This window comes from Elephantulus edwardii, unplaced genomic scaffold, assembly GCF_000299155.1.
Source record: "Elephantulus edwardii isolate Elephantulus edwardi_28Jun2011 unplaced genomic scaffold, EleEdw1.0 scaffold00320, whole genome shotgun sequence".
Classification (NCBI taxonomy): domain Eukaryota; kingdom Metazoa; phylum Chordata; class Mammalia; order Macroscelidea; family Macroscelididae; genus Elephantulus; species Elephantulus edwardii.
The window spans coordinates 769,704-787,789 of NW_006400070.1; the positions used below are offsets into that span (position 1 = coordinate 769,704).

Consider the following 18,086-nt stretch of genomic DNA (forward strand, 5'->3'; position numbering starts at 1 on the left):
ATCTGATTCCTATGCATACCATCAGGTGAAATTCATGTGTATAACCTGCATTTATGTTTCTTATAAAACGTATTTGCAATGAATAAGTCATTGATTGTACAAAATTCATTCTATCTCCAGCTTCATTTCTGTCACCAAGTCCATGTTTTCCAACTACTGATTCTTCTTCTCTGTTCCCAATGTTTGCGTTCCAGTTCCCCATTATTATCAATGCATTTTGATTGCATGATCGACCTCCGACTGTAAAGGTTGGTAGAAATCATCTATTTCTTCTTCTTCTTTGGCTCTGTTTGTTGGTGCATATATCTGAATGATAGTGGTATTCACCGGACTTCCTTGTAAGCATATGGATATAATCCTATCACTCACAATGTTGTACTTCAAAATGGATCTAGAAATTACTTTTTTAACTATGAAAACAACCCCATTTTTCCTCACCTTTTCATCTCCAGAGTAATATATGATCATCTGACTCAAAATGCCCCATGCCAGTCCATCTCATGTCTCCAATGCCTACTATGTTAATAGTTATGCGTTCCATTTCTTTCTTAACAATTTCTAATTCTCCTACATTCATGGTTCTCACATTCCATGTTCCAATCACTAGTGTCTACTTACAATTGTTCCTCTTCCTTTGTATTTCCATTCTTGAAAGTTCTACCTAGGTTGCCCTTTCTGTTAGTCTACGTGTGCTCTGTTGTACATAGGGTTTTCAGAGGCCTGCCATTTCAGAAGTGGATGGCCAATCCTTCTTCCTAGTCTGTCTTAATCAGCAGAGAACTGCCTGAAGTCCAGGCTGGGTTTAGAAGGGGTCGTGGTACTAGGAATATTGTAGCTGATGTTAGATGGATCTTAGCTGAGAGCAGGGAATACCAGAAGAATGTCTATCTGTGTTTCATTGATTATGCAAAGGCGTTTGACTGTGTGGATCATAACCAACTGTGGCTGACACTGAGAAGAATGGGAATCCCAGAACATTTAATCGTGCTAATGTGAAACCTATACTTGGACCAAGAGGCAGTCGTCAGAACAGAGCAGGGTAACACTGCATGGTTCCAAATTGGTAAGGATGTACACCAGGGATGTGTCCTATCTCCATACCTTTTCAACCTGTATGCAGAGGAGATTATCTGGGAGGAAAAGTGTGGCATCAGGATTGGTGGAAGGTCTATTAACAATCTGCGTTATGCAGATGACACAACCCTGCTTACTGAAACTGAGGACCTCATGCACTTGCTGCATGCAGAGAGTCAAGGACTGCAGCCTTCAGTATGGACTGAGGCTCAATGTCAAGAACACAAAGATTCTCACCACTGGACCAATTGGAAGCATCAAGATCGATGGCAAAGAGATTGAGATTGTTCATAGCTTCAGTTTGCTCGGCTCCACGGTCAACACTCTTGGCACCAGAAGTCAGGAAATCAAAAAACTTATTGCGATGGGAAAGTCTGCTGTTAGGGACCTCTCTAAAGTACTCAAGAGCAACGGTGTCTCTCTGGAGACTAAGGTACGTCTGATACAGGCCATGGTCTTTGCAATCACTTGTTATGCATCAGAGAGTTGGACAATGACTAGGGAGGATAGAAGGAGAAATGATGCCTTTGAGCTCTGGTGCTGGAAGAGTACTGAATGTACTCTGGACTGCCAAAAAAACAAACAGATTCATCCTGGAGAGGGTTAAACCAGGCTACTCCTTGGAGGCAAGGATTCTGGGGCTTCGTCTCACATACTCTGGACATGTTGTAAGGAGAAACAGGTCCTTGGAGAGGGACATCATGCTTGGTAGGGTGGAGGGACAGCACAGGAGGGGAAAACCCTCTATGAGGTGGATTGATTCAGTGACTGGGGTAATCGGGATGGGTGTGTCAGAGGCAATGCGATTGGCACAGGATAGAGCAGGGTTTCGGCCTGTTGTACATAGGGTCGCTATGAGTCGCAAACGACTCGACGGCACATAACAACACCAAAGCCTTTATTTATAATGTCCTATTGATGTCTTGCTGTATCCATCCTTTACCCTTACCTTACTCATCCATTTGGTAATCTTCTGCTTCATCTTTTAAAGGTACAATTTTTCATTTTTTAAAATAAACTTTTCCCTAGCTTTTATGTATTCCAGAGTTTTAGTGTTTTTAAGAATGTAAAAGATTACAAATTTTAATACTCTAAATTGGAGAACAAGTTGATATAGTTAATGTTCTTTATTCTTGGTCATCAAAATTTGATTAATAGGATTACTATGTATAATAATATCATAGTCTTTGCAGTTATTTGCTATGCACCAGAATGCTGGACATTGACTAGGGATGATATAAGAATTGATGCCTTTGAGCTGTGGTGCTAGAGAATAGTACTGAGTATAGCATGGACTGCTAGAACAAACAGGTCTGTCCTAGAAAGTATGAGATCAGGCTGCTCTTTGGAGGCAAGGATTCTGAAGCTTCGTCTGACGTACTTTGGGCATGTTGTAAGGAGGGACAAGTCCTTTGGGAGGGATGTCATGCTTGGGAGGGTAGAGGGACAGTGTAAGATAGGAACACCCTTGATTATATGGACTGATTCAGTGAATGGGGTAATGGGGGGTAGATATGTTGGAGACAAAAAGACTGGCACAGGATAGAGCAGGGTTTGGGGCTGTTGTACATAGGGTTGCTATAAGTTATAGGCAATCTGACAGCACAACAACAACATCAATAAACCTCAATAAACGTCAATAAACAAAATAAAGAACCCAAATAAAACCCCCGTAAGGGACTTTAGGTAATTTAAAAATTCATTACATTCTCAAAATTTAACTTACCTAGCAGCTTGAACTGCACTTAACTGAATTCCTTGGTTATCACTTGAAGCATTCTTATTAAAAAAAAAAAAATATGATATAGATAAACAATAATTAGTTGTTGAGTCTAAGAAGCAAAAATGAGGCGGGAAAACAACTTACTTGAACAATAGCTTCTAGAGAGGTATTTTGCTGGAAAAAAAATTCCAAAAGAAAGCAAAGTTAAATGAGCACCTTGAAATTCACTACTCATGTACAGTATTTCACTGGCAATATTGTCATAGTAACAACTTACCACTCTATAATCGCCATCTATATCAGAGTCTTCACAGATATCTTCATGTGGTACATTCCTTCTTTTTAAGAGATGTTCATCTCTTTTATTCTTTTTTTTTAAAAAAAAGGAACATAAAAAAGAAAATTACATTTTTATAAAGTTTTGGCAGTGTCATACCTAAACAGTGAAATAGTGTCATTTAAATTAAGTAAACCAAATACAGACAATTAGAAATGAACATTTAAGCCACAATAATATGAACCCCAAGCCCCAAATAATGCATTTTTTAAAAATAATGCATTTTTAATGAACTGTGAGTTATTTTAGGAACAACAACAAAAAATTAAAACAGTGTATAATTTAATCCAGAAACAAAAAACCTTTCTTTAAAAGTATAAAACCAATTTACACATCATCTAGGAGACTCTTTCATCCCCTAAAAGCAAAGTCAAAGCAAAAATAGGCATTTAAAAATTAGACAAAAATGTTCAATGTTTTATAAAAATCAAATGTCACCTTATGATGCTGGGGCAAATGTATATATTCTCAGCTTTATTCTACTGCAACACTTGGGAAGCTAATAAAATATTTTCATTCTATTCATATGTCTAAGCAGACTAGTACAGCTATTTCTTTAGCACAACTATATTAATGTGACTTTGTGTAAGTCATAAAAAAATTAAAGGAACAATATAATTTAGAGACTTTTTGGTTATCTCTTTTATGGAAGAGTGAGCAAAGGATATTTTAACTTCAACAATTTATCAAATATCATAAAAATGGCATTTTTCACAAGAAAAGGGATGTAAAGCACTTGAGAATTGGGGGGAATAACTACAGTCAGTAAAAAAAGTTCAATTATATAATCTATAAATTTTACATAAAAATATGACATACATTTGCTCCATTTCTGGAGAACTTTATATATCTACATTAAATGTTCCTAGAATTATTACTGGAATATCCAATACTAATCATTCTTACCTTCCGTAATTCAACTACAACTTCATTTCGTTGTCTTCTCATAGTCTAGAAGAAATGAAAAATAAACACAAACCAAACAACCTTTAAAAGTCATCTCAAATCCTACTATTTAGAGAAAATCACTATTGATATTTTCATACATACCATAATTTTATTTATGTATCATGTATAGTAGTTAATATTCTGCTCATAATATATGTTTGCTTTGTTTTTTTAAAATTTTGGTTAAGGTTTACAAAGCACCTGGTTTTTACCCATGCACAATTTCCTTTCTTTTCCGTCTCCTAATTCTCTTTGTGATGCTTTCCTGGCTTGTTTAGAGCCTATTTTGTCTGTCTGTCATTCTTCCTCACTGCCACTGAGTCAGAAATGACTCATTCATCGCTGATCCTCTATTATGTTTCACTGGCTGTAAACTGCATAAGAGGAAACCAATCACCTTTCTCTTCAGGAGACATTGGTGGATTCAAGACACAGTTTCTGGGTTAGCAGAACATTCCCTATGAATTATGCCACCAGAGCTCACACACATAAAATTATTATATAATATTTCATTTTCTATCTTACTTTCATATTACTATTCCCAAATACTAAAAAACTCTAAATTTTCTGACTTGAGCCCACTGACGTAGTCACTTTGTCAGTCCACCTCACTGAAAGTCTTCTCTTTAGCTGACTCTCACTTTTCCGAGCATGATGTCCCTTTCCAAGGAATAGCCTCTCCTAACAAGAGGCCCAGAGTATGTGAGATGACCCTTCACCATCAAGGACAAGTCTCTAAGAAGCACTCTGGCTGCACCTTTTCCAAGACATATCAGTTTGTTTTTTCGGCTCTCCATGGGATATTCAGTACTCTCCTCCAACACTACAACTTATGTATCAATTCTTTTGTCATCTTATTCACTGTCCAACTCTGAGATGTACAGAAGATGAATGCAAACATCATGGCTTGAATTAGGCACACTTTGGTCTTTAAGCTAACATTTCTTTTCAGGACTCTGGAAAGGTCCCTGACCTTTCTCAATGCAACATGACGCCTGTCCTCCTAACTACTGGAATAAAGGGTGTTTATTGTGGATTCCAGTAAGAGGAAATCGCTAACAACTTTAATCTTCTATCTATCATGATGTTGCAATGCAATCCATATTGAAGACTATAGTCCTTTGATCTTCTGCAGAAGGTGCTTCAAATCCTGCTCACTTTCTGCAAGGTTGTGTCATCTGTACAAAGCAGGCTGTTGATGAGTCTGTCTCTAGTCCTGATGTCACATTCTTCTTCCTAACATCCAGGTTCTCAAAAGATTTGCTCAGTATACAAACTGAATAGGTGTGGAGAAATGATAAATTCCTGACACACACCTTTTGTGGTTTTAAACAATGCAGTGTTCCCTTGCTCCATTCAGACAACAGCCTCCTGGACTAGGTACAGATTTCATATGAGCACAATAAAGTGTTCTAGGATTCCCATTCTTCTAATGTTAGCTATAGCTTGTTGTGATGCTCACAGTCAAGTGCCTCTGCATATCAATAAAGCGCAAAATAGACCTTCTTCTGGTATTCTTTACTTTCAGCCAGAACTGATCCATCTGACATTAGCAATGGTATTCCTGGTACGTTGGCCTCTTCTAAACCCAGCTTGAACTTCTAGCAGTTCTTTAAATGTTCTAGCAGTTTTTGAATGACCATCAGCAACATGTAATAGTAATCCTATTGTTCAATAGTTTCCACATTCTGTTGGATCACTTTTTGGGAAAAAATATGGATTTTTTTAAAAAATTATTATTTATTTTAATGAAAGTTTACAGAGATTGAGGATTTCCATTCATTCACTGTTGCACTTTCTCCCTGCCCTTCCATCTCTCCCCTCAATTTACTCGTCTTTGAAAAGTAAAAGAAAAATTCTTTCATTGTTATACAATCAATCCCCGCCCCCCAAGTCCACTCCACTATGCAGCCTTCATTCTGGACTCCTGTCATGACAAAAATACCTAATCACATATCCCTTTTAAACAGTTTTCTCCCTCATCTGTTTCAATACAATATACATTATTGAACCCATCGTTCTCAGTCTCTCCCCACCCCCCAGGTCAGTCCGGTTTTACAACAGTGGCACCATGCAATATTTGTACTTTTGTGACTGAGATACTTCACTCAGCATAATGTCCTCCAGGGTCACCCATTTTGAATAATATTGCATGAGTTCCTTGTTTTTCAATGCAGCATAGTATTCCATTGTGTGAATATACCACAGCTTCTCTACCCATTCGCTTGGGTTGTTTTCAACTCCTTGCTATTGTGAACAAAGCAGCGATAAACATGAGTGTGCATATATCTGCTTGGGTGTCAGTTATGGTCTCTCTGGGGTATATTCCCAGTAGTGGAATTGTTGGGTCAAATGGTAACTCTATTAGCAAATTTTGGAGAAAGAACCACACCGCTTTCCACAGTGGTTGCACCATTTTACACTCCCACCAACAGTGAATAAAGGGTTCCAGTTTCTCCACAACCTTGCCAGCATTTGTTCCTCGCTGTTCTGTTAAATTTTGTTATTCTTACTGGGGTGAGGTGATATCTCACAGTTGTTTTTGATTTGCATCTCTCTTAGAGCTAGGGATTTTAGAACATTTCTTCATGTACTTGTTGGCCATCTGAATGTCTTCTTTGGTGAAGTGGAAATATGCATCTCTTTCAGTCAGCTGGCCAGGTAGCTGTCTTCCAAATTCCTGGCACAAAAATAGTACAAATGACATATACAATCTATTTTTTCCCTTCTTCACTTTACTTTGCACCTTACAGATTTTAGAGTTATTCCAAAGTGGCATATACAGATCTTTGCCATCATTTCTAATGACCATGAAAACTGTTCTATACTAGAAACACTCTATTTTAAGCATATACATGTTTCTCATTTAGGAGTTATCCAATACTTGGACACAAGTGCACTGTAAAGCATTTAATTGTTCAATATATGTGAAATTCACTTCATTGTTTCTAATGACTGTACATGCTCAGACACATTAAAAGGAGGCAGTAAATAAAAAAAATAACTGTGAATCTAATAAATATATTAAAAACCAAACTATTAATCTTTAACAAGTCTACTCTACCCCTATAGAAACTGGTGGCCTAGTGGTAAGAAGCTGTGCTGCAATCCCAAAACCCAAGTGCTCTTTGGGAGTAGGGTGGGCAATCTCCTCCTATGCTATTTACAGTTTCTGAAAACCTGCTGGAGGGTAAGCTATGGGTTGGTTCCAACTTGATGGCACAGAACAACTATTCTACTCCAGCTCAACAAATTCCACCCTCCCAAGTATGAACATTAATAATTAAGAGTCATCCTTCCTTCTCCTTTTATTTCACATTACACATTCAATCTGTTCATAAAAATATACCTCAAATCCTATGTCTACTTTGCTACTATTTCCTTTCACCTAGATGATTGATTAAAAACTTGCTAATTTGTATCCTACTGCCTACTCTCCTCTTTGCGTTCTGCTTCAGTTTATTCATAGCACAAAAAACAGGGTTAAGTCTCATACAGACTTCATTTTGTATACCACAAATATCTCTGGTAGTCTGGAGAAATCTACAGGTACCATTCTCAGAACAGTACTTTTTTTTTTAAATTATTTTATTTCATTATTTTTTGTGTGTACCATCAGATCAGATCTGACTGGTACAGGAGGAGATTGTTCCTCCTTCTCCAGCAGAGCGTCTGGTGGGTTCGAACCGTGCATCTCTGATATTGCAGTTGCAGCTTCTTGCCACTATGCCACCAGAGCTCGCCAGAACAGTACTTTTAAACAGAGAAAACAAGTACATAATGGATGGAACCTGAAGACATTACAGTAAGTCAATCTAAAATAAATCAATCACAAAAGGAAAGTGATTATATTACCTCACTTATAAAAGGAGACATGAAAAGAAAAATGTACAGAGTTCAAAGTTTATTAGAGGATACTAAGGGTGGAAGAAGCTCAGTGAAAAGAAGGATGCCTCTTACAGAGTGCTAATTTTTGATTAACTGTTAGGGGTCCACAAACTGATTAATCTAACTGCTGCCATTAAGCTGTTTATCTGTAATAAGTTTAATTGGGAAAAGTTTTAACAGACATCTCTCTTTCTTCCCCTCTCTCTCAGGCTCAGTAAAGAATCTTCCCTAAAAAAAGACAGTCTAAGCACAGAACTCACAGCCCTGCTCGAAACCATCCTACAGCTCTCCATTTTGGATTAAAAGGCTAGTCCTGATGTTCCCATTTCATCCCTTCTCTAATTAACACTAGTGAGATCTCGGGTTTTTACCATTCTCTCCTTCATTTAGTGTGCTGCACTCACATTTAATTTATTTCTTTGAAACACTGAAAATTTTCTTGCTTTGGAGTCTTAATATATTTCATATCAACTGTCAGGATGAATTCCAGTGCAAATTTTCACTTCTACAACTTCCCTGGGACCTATAACTGTGTTAGATGCTGTGGAGTAGAATACAACTCATAGGGACCCTATGAACAACAGATCTGAACCATGCCCTGTCCTGTGCCATTATCTCTGACATCTTGAGGTCCATTACCACAGTCACCTTACCTACAGATTGGGGATAATAAAAATGTTGTAGTTAGGTGTCATAACTAAGCAACCCTGTGTAGAAAATTAAACCCTGTCTGATAGTATGCATGCTGATAATCTGCTATTCTTAAACCTATTGTTGCAGTCACTGTGCCAATCCATCTCACTCAGTCTCCTTGTTTGCTTTTTCCAAACATGATGGAAAAAGAGGCTCTCCATGGACTGGTCCTTCCTATGAGATGTCCAAAGTAGGCAAGACTTTCACCATTCTTGCTTCTAAGAAGCAGATTTGTTTCTTTTGACAGTCCATAGCACACACACAAACATCTCCTTAAGATTCACTGCTATCAACTCAGAACCAAGTTAACCTTCAGCAGGTTTTCAGGACACTGTAAATTGCACAAGAGAAGATTGCCTAATCTTTCTCCCCCAGAGCTGCTGGAGAGAAATGTTGCTTTTCAGTCAGCAGGACAATTTCCTACTATGGTACCCTGTGTTTTATTGACTATGCCAAGGCTTTGAGCTGGGTGGATCATAATAAATGATGGATAGCACTGAGAAAAATGGAAACTCCCAAGACATTTTATTGTATTCATGCAGTATTTGTACAAGGACCAAGAAGCATGTTCAAACAGAACAAGGGCATACCGAATGGTTTAAAATCAAGAAAAATGTATGTCTGATTTGTACCCTTTCACTTTAACTGTATGCTGAACATATAATCTGAGAAACTGGACTATGTCAAGAAGAATGTGGCATCTGGATTGGAGGAAGACTTATTAACAACCTTCTATATGCAGATAATATATTACATGTCGTTGAGTCACTTGTGACTCACAGTGACCCTATGTACAACAGCCCTGAACCCTGCTCTATCCTGTGCCAAACTTACTGGCTCTGACACACCAACTCCTATTACCCCAATGACCATCTCATGGATGGTATTCCTCTCCTGCACTGTTCCTCCACCCTCCCAAGCATTATGTCCCTCTCCAAGGACACCTTACAAGATGCCCAAAGTATGTCAGACAAAGCTTCAGAATCTTTTTTCTCCAAGGAGCCGCCTGATTTCACCCTCACTAGGATGAACCCATTTATTCTCCCAGGAGTCCTTGGTATATTTAATACTCTTCTCCAGCTCAAAGGCATCAATTCTCCTTCTATCATCCCTAGTTTTCTGATGCATAACAAGCAATTATGAAGACCCTGGCCTGGATCAGGCGTACTTTAGTCTCTAGACTGACATCATTGCTTTTCAGTACTCTGGAGAGGTTCCTGACAGCAGAATTTTCCACGAATGGGACTTTTAAAGATACTGGGCTGGGGTGACTATATTTTACATGAGGCAAGGTCATGAATTTGGGTAAATCAAAGGTAAGATGTGATAGATAAAACTGTGTTCCCAGAAAACTGTATTTAACTTTAAAAAAAATGTATTTACTAAGCCTCAAGAAAACAGGAGTTTTATAAATGTTACTGGAAGGTAGGATGAGTCCTAAATGTATCTGTTTCATGCAGAAGCTTATATTTAAAAGGTACAACAGAAAAAAAAAAGGCACAACAGAGGGTGTGTACAAGAAAGGACTCTTCCTTGGAGCCAATGCCCTGGTTTGGGTATCAAGGGTCCAAAAGTGTTTTTATCAAAGCCATTCACTTGTATTTTTTATTATGCTAACACTAGGAAACTAAGACTCTTTCTCAATATGTCTTAGCTAATCTTACATGTGGACAACAGTCTCTCAATTTTTTTGTCTTATCAATTATTCTTTTAAATGAAAACTTTGGTAATCTTCTGAATTTTGAAACAGCAATTTTAAAAATTCCAGACTCAATTTAATTAAGCACTACTACAAGAGCCTTAACATCATTTAATCATTTAACAGCCACAAAGATGGAAGGAGTACAGAGTCACTGTACCAAAAGGAATTGGCTGACACAGAAGAATTAAAAGAAACAACATATGATCAAGAGGTAATGGTGATGAAAGAGAAGCTCAAGCTGCTCTGAAGGTAATGACAAAAAACAAGATCCCAGGAATTGATGGAATACCAAATGGCGTATTTCAACAAACAGATTCCTCCCAGGACCTGCTTACCAGGGTGTGCCAAACAATTTGGAGGACAACCACCTGGTCATATATATTCCCATTCCAAAAATGAGGTGATCAGACAGAGTGTGGAAATTATTTAATAATATCATCACTATCACAAACAATGAGATCCTGTTGAAGATTATCCAAAAATGACTGGGACAGTGTATTGACACAGAAATACAAGTCAGGTTTAGATGAGGCCGTGGCACTTATAACATCATTGTCAATGCCAGAAGATTTTGGCTGAAAGCAAAGAGTACCAGAGAAATGTCTATCTGTGTTTATTGACTATGCAAAGGTATTTGACTGCGTGGATCACAATAAACTGTGGCTAACCTTGACAAGAATGGGAATCCTAGAACAAGTGATTATGTTTATATGAAATCAATACTCAGACCTAGAAGGAGTCCTCAGAACAGAGCAAGGAAGCACTGCATGTTTCAAAATCAGGAAAGGTATCCTTAAGAGTTGTATCCTTTACTCATCCCTACTGAATCTGTTGGTTGAATAAATACTCCAAGAAGCTGATTATATATAAACAAACAAACAAAATGCTTGGAGGAGAACACATTAACAACTTGAGATATACAGATGACACAACTCTACTTGTAAATCACAGAGGACTTCAAGTAATTACTGATGAAGATTAAGACTACAGTTTTCAACATGGATTATATTTACACTTCCAATAACAAAAACAGACAAAAGACTGAAGTTACCAAGGATATCATATGACTTTGATGTGCAATCAACACCCATGGAAACGGTAATCAAAAAATCAAACAACATATTACAATGGGCAAAAACTACTGCCAAACACATCTTCAAAATGGGGGGAAAAAAGCAAGGATTATACTTTGAGGACTAAGGTATTTTCAACTGGTTTATGTGCATGTGAAAGCTGGACAATGAATAAGGAAGACTGGCTAAAAACTGATACTTCTAAATGCAGTGTTGATAAAGAGTATTTAATATACCATGAAAAATCCATTTTAAGTCAAGTCAGAATACACCTTTAGAGCAAAGATTAGAGGAGGCTTTCATGCACATTGGGCATGCTATCAAGAAGTGAAACTCCTTGGAGAAAAGCATCAGGCTTGGTAGAGGGTCAAAAAAAGAGAGGAAGCTTTTCAACTGCATAGACAAAAACAGAGGCTGCAATAAAGGGGATGACAGAGAACAGGACAGTGTTACATGAAAAATATTGTAAATTTTCATATTTTGTTTAAAAAAAACCCACACAATTTTCTCACTATAGTATGCCATTAAATTTAGAATTTCTGGCAATGCTTAATCCTATTACATGGCATCAGACTGGAAGAAGATTTTTCATGCAGAAGACACAACCTTGTTTGCGGAAAATGAGGAGGACCTAATGCATTGCAAAAGGTCAAGGACTGTAGGTAGTCTTCAATATGGATTGAAGCTCAACATCAAGAAAGCAAAGATTCTCACCACTGGGCCAACTGGCAGCACCATGATAGATGGAGAAGAGACTAAGGCTAACAATTTCAGCTTGCTTGGCTCCTCAATTAACACTCTTGGCACCAACAGTCAGGAAAGCAAAAGATGAATAGCATTAGGGAAGTCTACTGTCAGAGACCTCTCCAAAGTGCTAAAGAGAAATGATGCTGGTCTAGAGATTAAGGTGCACCTGACTCAGGTCATGCTCTTCACAATTACTTGCTATATGCAGAGAGCTGGACAATGATTAAGGATGGCAGAAGATGATTTGATGAGTCGTAGTGCTGGAGAAAAGTCTTGAGCATACCATGGACCACCAAGAGAAAAACAATTCTGTCCTGGAGAGGGTGAAACCTTGCCTTGAATTTTGAAGCTCCATTTGACATACTTTTGGCATGTGGCCAGGAGGGACCACACTTGGAGAAGGACATCATGCTTGGAAGGTTGGTAGGACTGCATAGGAGAGGAAGACCCTGGATGAGCTGGACTGATACAGTAACTGGGGTAATGGGAGTATGTGTGTCAGAGACATTGAGACTGGCTCAGGATCAAGCAGGGTTCCCAGCTGTTGTACACACGTTGCTATGAATCACAGACGACTCAACAGCATGTAACAACAAGAAGTTATCCATTAAGTGATAACTTAATCATCATAGCTATGTTGCTGTTGTTATGTGTCGTGGAGTTGCTTGCGACTCATAGCGACCCTATGTACAACAGGCCTAAATGCTGCTCTATCCTGTGCCAATCGCACTGCCTCTGACACACCCATCCCCATTACCCCAGTAACTAATCAATCCACCTCATAGAGGGTCTTCCCCTCCTGCGCTGTCCCTCCACCCTACCAAGCATGATGTCCCTCTCCAAGGTCCTGTCCCTCCTTACAACATGTCCAAAGTATGTCAGACGAAGCCCCAGAATCCCTGCCTCCAAGGAGTAGCCTGGTTCAACCCTCTCCAGGATGAATCTGTTTTCTAGGCAGTCCATGGTACGTTCAATACTCTTCTCCAGCACTGTAGGGAAAAAAAAGAAAAAAACCCAACTTTTTACAACTGAAGGATTTGAGGCTTAGAGAAATTAAGTGACTGGCCCAATGTCACACAGCTACCGGTAAGCTGGATAGCTAATATGTTGATTATTTAATGCAAATACAATAGAGATAACACAAGTGGATAGAAATAATAGAGTTTTATTCTTTTAGATCTGAATAGGTTAAAAGTTCAATTTCTGGGTGTTGGCTCTAGGGGAAATGCTTTCTCTGTGTAAATTTTAGAGGAAGGTCTTTGTATCCTTTCAGCTCTGAGGCCTAGTGTTCCCTGGAGATCTCCACATGTCTTGGCCTCCCATGTACTGAGCAGCTCTCCAACATAGGTACCTTGGTCATGGTCTTCAGTCTTGTTAATAGAAAGGTCTCCCCATGATGTTCCCTCTCTCCCCTTTACCCTGTCATAGAACATAAGGTGATGCAGGCCACATGCCAGAGAACAACAGAGCTCTCACTGGATTAAGGGAGTTGTATTTCACCCTGAATCCCCTTAAACAGTTTATCACAGAAGATAATATAACTTCCATATTATTTATTTATTTATTTTGGGAGAATATAATTCAATCTATGATAGCTACCATTAGAACCCAGACAACTGGATATAAAGGTCAGATTCTTAATCACTAAGTCACACTGTCTCTCATAAATCTTAAAGAGATTTCATGCTAGTTTCAGAATTTATGGTTCACACTCTATCCAAAGTAGTACTATCAAGACTGGGGGATCGGTGGCTCCGTAGAAGAATATTCACCTTCCACGGAGATCTGAGTTCAATTCCTAATCATGTACCTCATATGCAAACACTCCATAATTGTCAAGTGAAGGCTAGAGAGTTGCTATAATGCTCAAGTTCTGTCAGCATTTGCATACTAAGGGGGAACCAGAAGAAAGGACTGGCTCTTTGCTTCCAAAACACAGCCAATGAAAGTCGTAACAGTCAGATCCACAACTGGTCACAGAAACAGTACGTGTTTTGTTCTGTTGTGTATGAGGTCAACAGGAGTCACAACTCCAATGTGATGGCAGCTAAAACAACTTTACTGAGGCATGACTGTTGTACAGAATTGTAACACAAAACCAATAAATTACCTCATGGAACTTAATTACTGTAAATTTCCATGTTTTGTTTACGCAAAAAACCCCTACAAACCGATTTCCTCACTATAGTATGCCGTATTATTAAATTTAGAACTTCTGGAAATTTGAAATTAAAAAGGATTTATTAAACAACTGTAACAGTTACACATGAGACTTTGTCTATTTACAATACTATCTATATAAACTCAGCAAAACAGGATATTTGACAATTCCTTTTATTGTAGAATAAGATTTTCCTTCCCCCTTCAGGGTAAAACAAAACCCCACTATTACCTCTAAGAAAATACTATGAATAAATTGATAGAAACAACTTATAAACCTCTGCCTGGCAGCACTACACATGCTTCTTATTGCAAAAAGCAAACATCTTAAAAGTGGTAGATATTTAGGCATTTGCAAGTTAAAACCTCATCTCAAATCAAGCTCTTGCTATGTATGCTACATGCAAATATACAGCTGTAGATTTCCACTACTTACATTAATACACTGTTATGTGGTGAGCTTTGGAGTTTCAAAAGCTGCCAAAACGACCAAACAGTCTCTAGAAGGAAGAGCCAAGGACCAAGGATGTCAACATGGGCCAATTACCTAAAGGTTTTTTTATCTGTCACATGTTGTTTCGGTGTACCATCAAGTTCAGAGTGATTCACAGCTGACCTACCAGCAAGTTTTTAGAGGCAGTAAATGGCATGGGAGTGACTTTCCCACCTTCTTCTATGGAGTAGATGACAGATTTGACGTGTATGCCTTCAGAGTGACACCACAATTCCTTACCACTAGAGACCATCAGAGCTCTACAGCGTTAGGCAAAAAAGGACAGAAGATGATAAAAACACCAAAACCAAATCCCCAAGCAAGATGTTCTCACATAAAATGTTGTTGTTGACTGCCTTTGAGTCGAGCACAACTCATAACGACCCTATGAACAAAAGGCCTGAAGCCCCTCTATAACTTATTGACATTTATCAATGTTCACAGAATTTCTGGGGGCATGCTGTTTAGGAAGTGGATGTCCTCTGTCTAAACACAAATGTAGAAGAAGGGTAGGCAATTTCTTCCCTTGCAATTAACTGCTTCTGAAAATCTGCCAAAGGGTCAGCTATGGGTTGGTTCCGACACTATGGTACAAAATAACAAACACAAATAATCACTAAAGGTCAAATTACTACTATGTACCCACTGTCCTAAGTGCTAAAACTTTCTCGGCTCCTTTGTGGTGTAGTATATACTTTCTTTCCTACTAGCTGCTATTGAATGCCTACTAATTGTTAAGTGAAAATACCAATATTGCTGTTGTTATGTACCACTGAGTCCAAACTGATTGATAGCTGATCCTCCAGTAGGTTTTCAGAGGTAGTATATCACACAGGAGTATATCCATCTTTCTTCTGAGAAGCAGTTGATGGATCTGAACCACACTGCTTTGCGTTGACTGCATAGCTCCTTACCACTAAGCCATCAGAGCTCACTATGCATTAAAAATATAAAAATTATTAATTTAAAACGTGTGTTGGCAGAATAATACACCACAGAAAATCTGGGTGTTTTGATTATTCTTGACTTAAAACTTAACAGGATTCTGAATAAAGCTCAGTAAAGAAATTTAAAATCACTGAATTGTATCATTGTTAGGTGAATTTGATGATAGAGAATTTAAATATTGATAAAGTTGGCTAAAAATCTCATGCAGACACACAGTGCCCTCACAACATGAGTTACTGATATATCTATATTTCTATATATACTACACTACACTTTGTGCCTGCTGGGAATAATAATTTGATCACTCAAACACTCTATATAAATTTAAATAAATTAATTTATTTGCCAGGCATTCAAAACACAAAGAAGCTCTGGCTAAAGCATTCAGGTGCTAACCCAAAAGTCAATCAGTGGTTTGAAGTCAAAAGCTGGCCTGTAGGACAAAGTTGTGACAATCTGCTTCCATAGAGATTTACAGTCTTAGAAAACTTCTATGTGCCAGTCCTACTCTGTCCTAATGAGTCACTATGAATTGGAATCAACTTGACTACAATGGGTAGATGGGCAAAGATTGAGCAAGTGTAGTAAAATTACAATTTAGTAAGAGCAAACAGTACATTTATTAGACAAATGTTATTTAACTTACTAAAGAATGTAACATGCTATAATGTATATAAAAGAAGCTCTGGAAGAAAACAGAATTAAGTACTAAAGATGATATATGTAAGCTCAATCTTCAAGAAGTTCATTCAGAGGACTTTAGGCATTCTTGGTAGAACACAGAGCATATTCAATGAAAGAACTAAAAAAGGCGGTATGTGCAGGATCTTCTGAAGACTATGAGAAGCCAGGGACAGAAGGAAGTCAAATCAAGTTACCATGTATTATTTTAAACTATATATAGCATCTCAGAGGAAAGTGAGTTTCAATGCAACTGAATTATCAATAATATACTTGGTAATACAAGCTATTCAGCCCCAATAGCACATGGAATTGAAAGCTAACAATAGTCAAACTGTAAAAGTTTGTTGTCTCATTTCTTCCCTCTACTGATCTGCACTTATAAATCTCTTCACCACTGGCCATCATAATGCTTATTTATATCTCTGTAAGGTAGTCTATGTGTTGTTGTTGTTGTTAAATGCTGTCGAGTTGTAGGCAACTCATAGGCGACCCTGTGAATGAAAGAAAGACCTGAACACTTATATAACTTTCTTCGTTTTTCCAAGTTCATAGTGTTTCCAGAGGCAAGCTATGTAGGAAGTGGATACCACTACTGCTTCCAAGCTTGTTTTAATTGGGGAACTCCACCAAACACTGTCCACCACGGGTGACCAGTATCACATTTGGCACATCAGAGTCACAGTGTTCAGCATCACAGCAACCACAAGTTATCTCTGTACAGCAAATCGACAGACCAGTGCTATACCACCTAGAAGAATGTTTGACCAAAAACAATTAAAAGCAGGCCTGAGTGACGCAGATTAAAATCTGCGTCAATACCAATACCTTTGGCTTGTAGCATCACTTTCTGTCCATTAGACCAACTGAGCTTTCTTTACATTGTTTTTCTTTTCTTTTTTTTAATTGTTACTATTAATTTTCATGAAAATGTACAGAGACGGTGGATTTCCAGTCATTCATTGTTGCACTTTTCTCCCTGCCCACCCCACACCTCCAGTTCATTCTACTCTTTGAAAAGTAAAAGAAAAATTCTTTCATTGTTATATAATCCCTACCCCCAAGTCCACTCCACTATGCAGCCTTTGTCTGGACTCATGACAATAATATCTAATCATATATACCTTTTAAACAGTTCTCTCTCTCATCTGTTTCAATGCAGTATGCCGTCAAGTCGTAGGCGACTCATAGCAACCCTATGAATGAAAGACCTGAACACTTATGTAACTTTCTTTGTTTCTCCAAGTTTATAAGGTTTCTTTCCAAAGGCAAGCTATTTTGGCAAGCTATTCTTCTAGGTGGTAAAGCACTTGTCTATCGATTTGCTGTACAGAGAGGTAACTTGTGGTTGCTGTGATGCTGAACACTGCGACTCTGATGTGCCAAATGCGATATGGGTCACCCATGGTGGACAGTGTTTGGAGCTCCCTGAGTTAAAACAAGCTTGGAAGCAGGAGCGGCATCCACTTCTGAAATAGCTTGCCTCTGGGAACCCTATGAACTTGGAGAAATGAAGAAAGTTATGCAAGTGTTCACATCTTTCATTCATAAGATTGCTATGAGTCGCCTAATGACTCGACGGCATTTAACAACAACATAGAGCTCAGTTGGTCTAATGG

At 38.2% G+C, this 18,086-nt stretch overlaps 1 protein-coding gene across 1 annotated transcript in view; it reads right to left on the minus strand.

Moving 5' to 3' along the window:
* KPNA4 (karyopherin alpha 4 (importin alpha 3)) overlaps positions 1-18,086 on the minus strand; it is a 106,701-nt gene that overhangs the window by 69,500 nt on the left and 19,115 nt on the right. Inside the window, exons 2-5 of the mRNA XM_006901338.1 lie at positions 4,041-4,085; positions 3,075-3,164; positions 2,942-2,971; positions 2,801-2,853 (exon numbers count right to left, since the gene is read on the minus strand). Of these exons, the coding sequence (XP_006901400.1) occupies positions 2,801-2,853; positions 2,942-2,971; positions 3,075-3,164; positions 4,041-4,085 (218 nt within the window). The remainder of the gene's footprint in view (positions 1-2,800; positions 2,854-2,941; positions 2,972-3,074; positions 3,165-4,040; positions 4,086-18,086) is intronic.